This window comes from Balaenoptera musculus, chromosome 1 (assembly GCF_009873245.2).
Source record: "Balaenoptera musculus isolate JJ_BM4_2016_0621 chromosome 1, mBalMus1.pri.v3, whole genome shotgun sequence".
NCBI lineage: Eukaryota > Metazoa > Chordata > Mammalia > Artiodactyla > Balaenopteridae > Balaenoptera > Balaenoptera musculus.
The window spans coordinates 50,533,144-50,546,692 of record NC_045785.1 but is presented as its reverse complement, the minus strand read 5'-3'; the positions used below and the strand labels follow the sequence as shown (position 1 = coordinate 50,546,692).

Here is a 13,549-nt window from a genome sequence, read left to right as displayed (position 1 = left end):
AATTCCTTTCTTCCTAACCTCAACACAGCCTCTAGATTACTTGGACATTCTCACCTGTGACCTCATAAAAGACAATTTTTCACTCGCAGGCATTAGACATGGTAAAGGGTCAAGTTGAAATCCAATCTAAACTGCCAAGTTAACTCACAAAAAATTACTTACTTTCTAAAATTAAAAATCAAAAAAAGACACGTGCACCCCAATGTTCATTGCAGCACTATAAAAAAAAAAAAAATTAAAATAAGAGAACTGGTCCAAGTACCACAAATGTATCTTAAGGAATAAATCCTTAAATAGATCTCAAACTGTGACTCTAAATCACACAGTTGTCTTCTGATGTTTTATAAATTAATTAATTCACCAGCTATTTATTGACCCCCAATTATAAGCCAGGCACTGTGTGAGGAGCTAGAACTCTAAAGATGAAAGTTGTTTCCTTTTATTCTACAAGACCCCAATCTAGGAGGGCTGGAAAGGCATACAGGCAGACACTTATAAGACAGTATGGGACAACCAGTGACTCAGACCTGAACACGACTAATGAAAGCGTGGAGCCAGGACCCCGACCTAGTTTGGACGGTCAGGAAGGGCTTCCTGGAGGAGGTGAGCCAGGAGCTTCCTCAGTCAGCAGGGGAAGGGGACAGCAAAGGAAAGGCATTTCAGGTAGCCCTGGAGACAAAAGAGACAGTTAAACAAAGACACAGGAGAGAGAAACAGATGATGCAAGCTGCTGGGCTGCACAGTCTGATGGAGATGCAACCTTGTATTCTGAAGAACGTGGTTGGACAAAGCTCAGGGTCTGAAGTCAGACAATTTATAGTCCTGGATTCCCAGGTCCACCCCAAGTGTGCTGTGCAGCCTGCCATAAGCTAACTCACCTCTTTGCGCCTCAGTTTTCTCAGGTGTGAGGTGAGAGTAATGGTATCTACTTTACAGGGTCATTACTCCTGCTTTTAGTACTGTACTCCCAGTGTCCCAGGAAGTACCAAACCAAGTCCTGAGCAAGTTGTAATACGTGGGCACCCTACACATAAGGCAAGACAGAAGAACTGCCAAATAAATATCAGTATCCAACTTCTCCCAGCAGACAGCAGGACTAGGTTTCCTTCAGCAATCTTTTCTTGCCCCTAGACAAATGGTCTCATTCATAAAATTATCTGAAGGCTCCTTGCAGGTGAGAAAGGCACTAGGCACCCTGACAATCCCCTTAAAGACACAGAGCAGGCCAGTGAGAGGCTTCAGGAAAATGCTAAGGGGAGATGGGACTTGCTCAGACAGACTCTTTAGGACACCTGAACCTGGGGAAGAGGCCTGAATTTCAGAGGAAAAGATCTTAGTTGGCTCCCTGGCTCTCTCTCTCTCCCCAGCCTCTGATGCCACGCTCAGGGCCTCCTCCCTTGGTGGGAGTTTCGGTTCCATCAAAAACTTCCAGAGGTTTTGTGGGGTTAGTTGAACATTGACAGATTCTTCAAAGCCTGGAATTCACTCCCAGAGCCAAAACCAGCCAAGTTTCTATGGGGCTAGGATTTCCCCTGGGGAGGGTCACGGGGCTTCACCACACCTAGACTGATTGATCTAACCTTGCCTCATGCTTTAGACAACAAGGAGACAGAAAAGAAAAATAGAGTCTGAAGCTGGATCCTCCTTTCCTGGCCCCCATTCCCGGGAGAATGGGGGTGGGAGTGTAAGGCGACCTACTGCCGGATAAGAGTCAGGCCAGAGAGTCAGAGAATTAAGTGCTATGCAGAGCAGCTGGAGAGAGGAAAAAAAAAAACCTGAGCAGGATAAAGGGCCCAGGGTTTTAACACAATGAATGACATGTGGCTCAAATAGTTTCAAAGAGAACAAAGGCTTAGGTAAATAAATAGTGTGGAAGACGAGAGCAAAAATGAATTACAGCAAATCCCACAGGAATACGCTGGCATTTTTCAAAAACTGTAGTTGAAACGACATCGCTGCTTCAACAGAGATCAAGATTCAGCCCTCCCTTTCCACCTACGCACCTGCTTCTGACACCCACGTTCTCAGGACAGCAGCCCTGGGCTCTGCTCTCCAGCCAGGCTCTGCTCTCTTTTCTCTGTGCCTGTCTCCCAGGCCCTGGGGCACAGGGCAATGGCCTGAAAAGGGCACTGGATTTCAGAGAGTCATTTCCAGCCACATGACCTCAGGCAAATGAGTGGAGTTCCTTGAGCCTCTAGTACCTCCTCTGTAAAAGGGAAGTGATGATTTCAAAGTAAAATGTAAAAATACAATCTTGTTTTGAAAGAAAAGTGCTGGCACATGTTAGGCCCCGAATAATATTCTCTCCCTCCTCCGTTCAGTAGGATCCAATTCGATAAACCTTTACTGAGCACAACTCTCCATGAGACACCGCGCTCAGCACTGCAGGGGAAATAATACTTGAAAAAGCATAATCACTGTCCTCAAAGGGCTTACAGTCTCCTGGGAGCCAAGGACACTGGTACCCAGCAGCCTAACTGCGGCTGCCACAGGGGCACAGCAAGTCTCTAGCAGAAGGAATGGACTCACCCCGTGTGGGTCCAAACAGGCTTCTCCACTGAGGACCTTTTTCACCTTTGAGGTGATGGTCAGAGATCTCTTCCACCTTGGCTGTGGCCACTCACCCTGGGTCCCGCTGCAGCCTACCTCAAAAGCCTTAGGTCTTCTCTACATCACTATCATCGTAACAGTTCATACCTATGTAGGGAGCTCTTCTAAGTGCTTTATGGAAATTACCGTGGTATTGGATCCTCACAATTACTGTTATGAGGCCCATCTTGGAGATGAGAACCTGAGAGCCAGCAGGTAAGTCAATGACCCTTGATCACAGAGAGCAGGTGATGGTGTGGAACAGGAATTCGGGCAGTCTGGCTCTGGAGATCATGTTTTCCAACCATGAGACTGTAGAAATGGAGTTGTGGGTATTCTTGGGCGGTTTTTTGGTATCCAACATTTCTGTTGGATATATGCTGTATATTCATATTATTTCTCACTCTTCCTTTGCTCTCTTTCTAAGTTCTGTATTCTAAAGGGAAGAATTCTTGAGTGATTTAAAAAATAACACTCAGTCCATCTTCTCGAAGCACCTCTGGGCAGACCTCTGGAGTGTGTCCATGTCAGCGCATCTCCTTGTGGGCTCTTTGGAGAGACGACTCCCAAGGCCACCTGCAGCGCAGACCAGAGGCAGCAACCGAACAGACAACATGAAGCAGCTTCCGCCTGCCGGGCCTTCCAACCTTGCGTCGCCCCGGCACACCTGTTATGCTGTCACTGGGCGCAGTGCCCCAAAGCTTGCTGGTCCTCATCATCATCCACATCCTCCCCACATCCTGCCATCTACGTGCCAACCTACAGACTAAATTCTGGCAGGTCCACAGGTGTTCTTTCCGTCTTCATACCATCCTCTTTCTATGGCGCTGTGTGGCCTGAGTCCATTTGGGCTATTATCAATCAAGTAATGCAACCAAATTTCATTAAAAAAGAAAAAGAATTTGACTAGTGTCCTGGAATTTGTCAGGATAAAACTTAAACTATAATAGTGGGAAGAAAAGAAAACCTCTAGTGGGAAAAAAAACACAACAGGAAACGAGTAAATTTTTGCTTTTACTCTTACCCTGGCAGAGGGAGGAACATGTAAAAAATACAAACGATTAAAGGGTTCAAAGTCATTTTCACAGTTCACTGAAGTACTGAACCACTGTCAATTATCAGAACTTAGCTGGGAAGGTTTGGTATCCACCCCTAATTTCTTAGTTTTCATTTGTACCTTCTGACCCCCTCCCCCATTTCTCCAGCAACCACCAACCTGTCCCCTGTATTTATGAGCTTGGGATTTGTTTGTTTGCTTGTTTGCTTGTTTTTAGATTCCACATGTAAGAGAGCTCATACAGTCATCCAGTATTTGCCTTTTGCTGTCTCACTTATTTCACTTAACACAATGTTCTTGAGGTCCATCCATGTGTCACAAATGGCAAGATGTCCTTCTTTTTAATGCCTGAATAATATTCCATTATCTATAAATTGTATATAAACTCTACTGTATGGTATAAGGCAAGGGGCAACATTCAGTCTTTCCCATATTGATATCCACTTAACATACCTCACAGCTCTGCAGTACTACCTTTGTCATAAATTAACTGTGAATCTGTTTCTAGACTCCTTAATCTCTTTTCCTCTAGTTTGTCTACCCTTGCCCTAATACCAGCCTTAATTACTTTATAACAAGTTTTTTTTATACCCTTGCCCTAATACCAGCCTTAATTACTTTATAACAAGTTTTTTTATATCTGTTAGTATTAAGTCCTCCCAACTTTGCTGTTCTCCAAGGTTGTCTTATGATTGGCTCTTTCCATAAAAGTTTCAGAATCTGATCATCAATTTCTAGCCCCTCACACAGAAATCTGCTAGAATTTTGAACTGGACTCATTGAGTCTACACTACAAACTAGGGAGAACTGTCACATTTATGTAATATTGCATCTTCCAATCAATGAACATCATATATCCCTCCATTTATTTGTGTCTTCTTCATTTTCTCTCAATAATGTTTTACAGCTTTCTGCATAGATGTCTCTCACACGTGCAGTTAGATTTCTTATATTATTGTTAATTACGCTACTTAAAATTTTATTGTTTTAAATGTTTCTTCTTTACAAAAATGAAACTTATTTTTGTCTTGACTTTTTGAATAGCACCCCTGCTGAATTATCTATAAATTTTAATATTTTATCTATAAAATGTTTAAATTTCTATATGTGTGTTATTGTGTCATCTATGATGTTAGTTTTATTTGTTTCTTCTAATCTTTATATTTTTCTTGACTTACTGCACTGGCTAGGACCTACAATAAAATGTGGAATAGAAGTGGTGAGAATGGGAAAGTGTTATTTCACCATTAAGTCTAATGTTTGAATCAGGTTTTTTGTTTTGTTTTCTATATATCCTTAATCAGAATAAGAAAGTTCCTTTCTATTCTTCGTTTGCCAAGATTCTTTTTTCTTTTTAATAAATTTATTTATTTATTTATTTATTTTTGGCTGTGCTGGGTCTCCGCTGCTGAGCGCGGGCTTTCTCTAGTTGCGGCAAGCGGGGGCTACTCTTTGTTGCGGTGAGCGGGCTTCTCATTGCAGTGGCTTCTCTTGTTGCAGAGCACAGGCTCTAGGTGCACGGGCTTCAGTAGTTGTGGTACGCATGCTCAGTAGTTCTGGCTCGCGGGCTCTAGAGCGCAGGCTCAGTAATTGTGGTGCATGTGCTTAGTTGCTCCACGGCATGTGGGATCTTCCCAGACCAGGGCTTGAACCTGTGTCCTGTGCACTGGCAGGTGGATTCTTAACCACTGCGCCCACCAGGGAAGCCCACCGAGATTTTTTTAAAGTCATGACTCTGTCTTAAATTTTTTTATGAAAGACCTTTTTTTTAAACAACTATTAAAATTATCATATCATTTTCCTCTTTTTTTAAAATATGAAATTGTATTAATAGTTTTTTTCCAATGTTAAAATAATTCACTTGAGTTTTTTTACCAGTTTTGGAAAACTTTTGGAAATTATCTTTTCAAATATAGCTTCTGCTTTATTATATATCTCCTCTCATTCTAAGATTCCAATTATATCTCTGCTAGACCCCTTTACCATGCACATCTCTCATACTCTTTTGTGTATTTTGTGTATTTTCTATCCTTTGTATACTGTGCTGCAGCATGGATATACATGGATATTTTTCCACAGATATTTTTTAGTGTGCATGGATATTTTTCCCACCTATTGTCCAGTTCACTAATTCTCCCTTTGGCTATATTGAGTCTGCTGTTAACTGTATACCATCTTTTCAGTTCTTAATTTCAATTACTGCATTTTCAGTTCTACAATTTCTATTTGGTTCTTTTTATAACTCCCAGTTCTCTGAATTCTCCATCTTCTCCTATAATTTCTTGAACAAATTACTCAAAGATACTTTAATGTCCATGTATAATACTTCCAACATCTGGATCTTCTGTGGGTTTGGTTTTTCTCTTGTTTTATGAAAATTCTTATATTTTGTATAACTAGATTGTTCTATAGAGAAATTGTATATGAAAAATTTTATTTATAAGTTGAACCTCTGATTATGTTATCTTCCTCCAGAAAAAATATAATTTTCCTTCTTGCAGCTAGCTGAAGTAGGGACAGATTAACAGAATTTAATCAAGCGCTGAGTTTATTCAAAGCCAGGCTTCAGCCTTTGTAAAGTTTGTCTTTTTCAGTTTACTCTTATGGTCCCAACTAAAAGCCTAGGGTGTTTATCAGTACTCTTCATCCTTAATGATCCCTGAACTCAAGTTGTTGTCTTTCCAGCCTGGAGAGATTACCAAATTGGTGTTTCACTTACCCTTACCAGAGTCTCAGCTGCAGATTTCAAATCAGCAAATGTCCAGCATGTAAAGCAGTAGAAGTATCAAGCCCAATTCTTTGGGTTTCTCTTTTGATTATGGCCCCTCAAGTCAAGTGGATATCTCCATGAAAGACAATAGGTTTTAATGAAAGCCCCGCTTAGAAACTGGATGAATTCCTCTGCTACTTTAAGGTTAAAAAGTTATTTACTATTTACTGCCAAATATGAGAGAAATTTTATTTCAAATTTAAAAAGATACTTTCATACATTTAATTTAGTAATAGATAGGAGAAATATAAAGAGCATCCAAAATTGTAAACAACTCTTGCCTAATCAATGGATTTAGAAAGAAGAAGAAGGAGGGGGAAGGGGAGGGGGAGAAGGAAGAAGAAGATGTCAAATTCCCTGTCTTCCTTTCAAGGCCCTCTGCCACAACCCTATTTCAGGCTACCCCTTCTCCTTCACATCTTCCTCTTCCCAAACTATTGTGAATAGAAATACATAAGTCCTGCGTGGAATAAGTCTCTTGCTTAAAACCACCTTCAGTGGCTTGACAATGCCTGGGTAGAAGAGCGGGGGAGCACAGACTTTTCAACATGGTGCTCAAGTACTGCCATTCTCTCCCCACCTATTTGACCCTGACAGCTTCGTCTTCCAGGAATCTCTCATAGATATCACAGGCTTTGGCCAAATTGAAACGCTTGCCATTTCTCAACACGTTTCAGTGCCTTCACATATGCTATTGCTATTCTCTCCATCCAGACTCTTCTACATTTCATTGCTTCCAGTGGAGAAGATACCCATTACTTTGGGTACGGTTCACAGGTTACCCCTCCCACTTCCCCAAAGGACCATGGCGGCTGACGTTCTGGGGTTCTCATTACTAGTTGCGTGACCTTGAACAAGCGGCTGGGGATGATGTGATGATCATACAAGGAGCCTACCCAGCACATTCCTGCCATGCTGAAGTCACTCAAGGAATATTAGTATCTTTGTTCTTCCCTTGCCTTAAGGTCTCTACTGAAAGAGACTTCTCCCTTTCTCAAATTCCTATAGAACTTAGTCCTCATGTTATATCTCTATTTCTTTACGTCATTGACTTTGCCACAGCATGTTGTTTATAGACAAAAACATTAACTGATGCATATGCTTCCTGGGTTAAGTGCTGGGGTCTGAAGTTACAGAGATGAATATGACCAGATACAATGCCCACAAGAAGCTCACAGTCTAAGTGGGGGAGACAGTAATATAATCATCTACTTAAGTGTCTAAATGTTATTGTCTATGTGTTACATTTAGAGATAGGCACCTGGGGAAAGAATTATTAGCCCACATGCATTAGGCTGGGCAATAAGGTTACACCACAGTAAAGCAGACAATGTGTGAATAAGAGCCAAATTATTCCAGAATATTTAATGCATTTCGCAGAATTGAGCTATGTGGGCTTTTCTTTACAACTTTCAGTGGTGAGAGGCCTGAATATAAAAGGTGTATAGAGTCTTCACTCATGTTACTGATACTGGTGGCGGAGTCCACACCCCCCTCCGTTTTCACAGTGGTGAGTCACAAGGCTGGCATACTTTTAACTCTCTAGGCTAAATTCAGCCCAGGAAACTGTAACAATACAGCTTAACAGCCTAACACAATCTCTTTAAAACAAACAGCTTTCCCTAGACCTAAGCATTTGATCCAAAGATGCTCCATGTTTTCTGTTTATTGAACATTAAAAAAAAATTGTCCATGGCTAACTCAGTTAACAGAGGCTTGGCTGAAGCTATCTGATGGTAAGAACAGGAGACCTAGAGTCAGACAGACCTTCGAGGTTCTCCTCCCATCCCACCCACATGCCTGAGCCAAGGTAAGTCTCACTGTGGCCCTTACATGGGGGTGGGAAGAATGTACGCAGCCATAGTTGTTGTGCATATCAAGTGTTGTCTAGGTAAACGCTTAGGTGATGCCCAGATCATGGTAAGTGTACCAGATTGGAAGAGCTGTTTATTGCTCTGCTTTTGAAATAAAAATTTTAAAATGCAGTCTTTCAATTAGCCTGGACTCAGTTTTGTTCTTTCTGGATTACATACAGATGACTTTTGACTGTAACCAACTTGAGTTTAGACCAGCCCTCCCACAAAAGCCCTCTTTTAAGGTGTTAGTGGTGAAGTCCATTAGGATCATGTGGGGACCAGATACAAGGCAGATGTTCAGGCCCCCGTCAAACCTACTGGTGTGAATCTGTCATAGTGGTGGTTGCAGGGACCCAATAATCTGCATTTTAACTAATTCCCTAGTTGACTACGCATACTCAAATTTGAAAACCACTACAATACGTAAATAAGGACAGAAATCAGATGTACCAACAAGCGAAACAAAAACCTAACTATGTTCAAATTAAAATACTCATTTTTTTGGATTATCTGTGTTATGATTTCGATTTACTATGGGTAATTGGAAATAGTGTAAATAACCTATTTTCTCACGTTGCCCCTCTATGAATTTTCCATTCTCAGTGTTCAGTAAACAGTCATTTCTAACCAAAATGGGAACAGAGGGAAGTTATGTGGGAAAATTTGTCATTGCCACCAACAAAATGAAGATGGAACATTCAGAAGTATGGGCACAGAAATCCTAAAGGGCTCTGGAAGAACACTCAGCAGCTCAGACTACAGTGAGCATGGGCAGACTTTGTACATTCTCCGTTTGGATTTGAAGAGAGATGACAGGACCAGAGATAAATCTCCTCTCACAGAGACAGTGGCCAAGATCAGAGTGGGTAGGAGACAGTGAAAAGTAGCACTGCCCACCCTCAGGCCTGATGGATGAGTAACAACGACGCTGAGATACAGAAGTCAGAGGTGGGGAAATGCACTTTCCCTTCCAGCTATGCTTCTGCAGGTTGGGTAAGTGACGTTGCAAAGGTAGACGGCAAAGCCCTGGCAGCAAGGGGGTTATTTCCGAATTCCCAGGAACTGGGAAAATAAACATCTGCTTCATTCCATTGAAGTGAACACTTTTGTTCTAAGCTTAAAATGAGCTGGCATTTTTTTTTTTTTTTTTTTACTGCTCTAACTGTTCCTTTGCACTATCACCCATTGGTATTACAAATCAGAGCTGCACTCCAAAAGGCAAATGCTTCATGTAGAACACTTGACATAGTTTTCACATGACAATCAGTGCTGAGGAAGCTATGTGAATAGATAGGGTTGATCCAACTTAATTTTAGCATCCAACCTCCTTGACTTGGAATTCTAGGCTTTTTACATTTGAGCTTCTGACCTGGAAGAGCTAACACTTAAGGGCTCACCATGTGTCAGGAGAAGGCGTCTATAAAATGCAACCGCCGGACGAGGCGCTACTGTCATTGCCATTTACAGAGGAGAACTCTGAGGCGCTGAGCAGCTGAGCAACTTGTTAATAACCAGTGGCAAAGCTGGGAGCGCAGAGCCCACACCATGGTACACGGCTCTGACTTCCCAGCCATCTCTCACTGTTCCCCTCACACTTGAACAGCAAGCTTCCCATACTGAAATGCTCCTTGATGAAGTCAGGCCGTTCCACACTCTGAAGTTTTTCACATTCTGTTCCTGCCTCTTGAAATGCTTATCCCGTTTCCACCTCCTAGGTGATGCTTCTCTCACTTGTCCTGGCAGAGCTAGTTGATCCATTCCCTGCCCTCTTGTGACACTTCCTTCTCATCTGGGAAAAGCAGCATGCAGGTTACAATGAGATTTTTCTGATGACAGGTCTGCCTTCTCCACCAGCTGCTAAGCTCCTCTAGAGAGAGGACTGGCTCATCTCTGGCAGCCCCAGTGCCCTGTATGGCATCTGAGGCCCATACAAGTATGGGCCTAACACATATTTGCTGATTAAATTAATTGCTACCTTGCTTCTTAAACCATAAAATGTTCCCTCACTTCACTGAGGTCTGTTTCCTCAAATGTCACCACTCTGGATTAAACTTTCCAGAACTCTCTGTACTGGCAGCAACTCCTGGAACTCTCCATTGCTTTACACAGACCTGTTCTTCATAACACGTAGCAGTACCTGATAAACACACATGCATGCCTATACACATACATATATACACACATATACCCACACGTGCATAAATACATATATCCAAGCGTGTGTGTGTGTGTGTGTGTGTGTGTGTGTATACTGGCACACACACATATACACAAACATACACACAAGCATTCAGACATACATACACATTTATGAGCATGCAGATATAGGCACATCTGTGCACACACATGTATACATGGATGCGCATACAGATATGTATAACAAATGCACACACGTGGACACACATAAGCACATGCATGAACATGCCCATACATGTGCATGTGTGTGCATACACATGCATGCATGCATACAGTGCATATAAAAATATACACATATATGTTTATATGTAAGGTTATGAACACCCTCAGCAAGATAGAAGCTCTACAGAGTAGGAACTTGTCTCTATTTACTACTATACCCAACACCCCTACAACAATGCCTGGCACATAAAAGGAAGATATCACATATTTGGTAAATAAAGGAATGAATCTTTGAATTTCTCTTGCTCACTGCTATCATTCATGATGTAAATCCGCTGAGATCCCATTAGTCATACCTAAATACACATAGCACTACCAGACACTGTTCTAAGTGCTTTACAGATATTAGCTTATTTATTCTTCAAACAACTCTATGAGGTGGGTGCGATTATTATTCCCATTTCACAGATGGAAAAACTGAGGCATGAAGTGTCAAGTGACTTCCCAAGGTCACACAGACAGGAAGTGGATCAGGATTTGAATCAATTATGTGTTCTTAATTACTGTTGTGTTACCTCAAGACTTTTTCATTTTCACTGTCCTTAGAAGTCACATTCCTATATCATAGCACACAACATGATAAAATTAGAGTTATCAAGCTGGGGTGGGGGAGATGATACTAAAAGATCTAACTAGAGACTAGTACAATGTTTCTATATCCCAAAAAATTTTCTTTCTTAGTTTCTCTAGACATCTATACTGGCTGCAGGATGCCAGGAGGCAATCCTCAAGATCCTCAGTGCAGGGAAAAAACAATCTTTTTTTCTCTTCACCCTTTATAATGACTCATATGAATGCTTAGTTAAGAGAAAATTGAAAACAAGGAAATTACCCAGGCCCGTGGGGAGATGATAAGGAAGCAGACAGCAGTTCAGATGTGAGGCTGCCGCGGAGGGGCGATGACTGGAGATGTGCATTTTCCCACCAACAGCTGCGGATGTGCAAGCCCCAGAGTAAACATTAGCGCTCAGGGTTATTACATGGATGTGAAGCACCATGTGCTGAGTTTCTGTGCCATGAAAAACAGTGGACCTTGGGGTAAGCCTACTCTCACAGCCAGTGACGCAAGTGCAATCTTAGACTTTGGGTCCCCAAACAAACACTTTTCCAGCAGTCTTCTACCTTTTGAACTTGGGGTGGGAAGTCCTCCTAACAGGTGGTTGGCAGCATCAGAACCTGGGGCTGGGTTATTCTGTGTGTTTTTGTTTTTGTTCCCAAGCTCAGCGAAGGAAAACAGCAGCTCATCTTTTCAGTCACATATTAATACATGAGTGAATAAGTAGAACCTTCTGGTGAAAAATTCCCTCTGGATACCAGATAAGGTTCTGAAGCTGATGAGTTGGTCAGAGATTTGCTTGAAATCAGGGACTCTGGGCACAGGAACTCACACTGAGTCAACACACTCTGCTCTGTTTAGAAGGAAGCACTTGCTCCATTGTTTGATGAAAAGTCTTCACCAAAGTAAATGTGAAATGACGGGGAGAGACAGATCAGCATTACAGTCTTGGATCCAATCCTTCCTCATCCTGTATCCTTAAGCAAATCCCTTCCCCTACTGGAGTGTTCATTTGCTCAACCATTAATGGAAGCAAAAATACCAGGATGATGGTTTGAAAGTGGCAAGTCACTACACAGATAAGTTTAATATCAACATTCATTTCAACATTAATCAACAAAAATCATCAACAAAATTATTATCAACTTTAGTATTACTGACCTCTCCACTACACAGTCAAAAAATAGCCAGGCTGGTCTAATAAGCCTGGTCTTATTCCCCGTGACTGGGAGAGCCCCAAACATGTGTGCTGTTTGAAGTATATTTTATTAAGTCCCTTCCCCAATCTGGGCCTCAACTCTCTCATCCATAAAATGGATCTAGAAACAAACCTACCTGGAAGAATGTTTAATAGAAGCTCTATCTTCCGTTTTAGATATAGACATATGTTTGTGTAATTATAGGCTAAGGTAAGTAAATGCACAGACATATCTAGACATACATAAATATACTAGAAGGGCAAGCAGGAAAAAGCTCATGGGCTCTGGAGTAAAAAAAAACTTGGACCTAGGATCCAACTTTATCATTTACTGAACTGTCACACTGAAACAAGTTATTAAACCTTGATATCCTTGTATATTAAATGCAGAAAACAATGGCAGCCCACAGTGTGGTTGTGAGCTGATGACACTGACTATTTAAGTGCCCAGCACAAAGCTGGGCACAGACTGAAACAAAAACAATTGTTTTGAACTTTTCAGAAGGAACTTGAAATGCCAGGTATTTTTATTATTACCAGCTTTTCAGGGAGACCCTTAATGCAGACTGTGACCACGAAATGGAAGAGACTTACTCATGAGTGGCTTAGAACAACTAGTTTACCTATTTGATAGCCAGCCAGGATCCTGACTGCAGCCATTAAATGGGATATCATGTGTAGAACGGAATAACATATACGCACATACAGGGATGTATACACACATACACGTGTATGTACATGCAATGCATATACAGCTGCACATATACATAAGCACAGGTGTGAATACACCCACTTCTTGCCTGTTCTTATTTTCCACGACGGATAGAGTTCCAGATACCCAAAACCATTCCCTTTTCCTAATTTGGAGATGGTGTGGCATAACAGGGGCAGGGCCCCTGACCAATGAATTAGGAGGCTCAGTTTCTAAATTCAACTCTGACGGTAATTTGCTGGGGTAACCTTGGATGACTCACTGTTTTTCTGGGCTTCAGTTTTCTCATCTGCATATTGAAGAATTTGATACAGAAAGTCTTTGAGCAACCTTTTAGTTCTTAAGCCTATGATCACTCATTATCCAAACAGGACTCTGTATATAAAATAAAGA

At 41.6% G+C, this 13,549-nt stretch overlaps 1 protein-coding gene across 11 annotated transcripts in view; it reads right to left on the bottom strand.

Annotated features, from left to right (window-relative positions):
* The window catches only part of FGGY (FGGY carbohydrate kinase domain containing), a 411,376-nt gene that overhangs the window by 183,522 nt on the left and 214,305 nt on the right, over positions 1-13,549 (bottom strand). The window contains exon 1 of one of the 11 annotated variants that reach the window (XM_036830039.1): positions 11,523-11,628. The exons of 9 other annotated variants lie outside the window; for them this stretch is intronic. In XM_036830039.1, the coding sequence (XP_036685934.1) occupies positions 11,523-11,607 (85 nt within the window). In that variant the 5' untranslated portion in view covers positions 11,608-11,628. Of the gene's footprint in view, positions 1-2,003; positions 2,095-11,522; positions 11,629-13,549 lie in introns of those variants that run through there. One more of the 11 variants, XM_036830049.1, reaches the window with a different exon arrangement.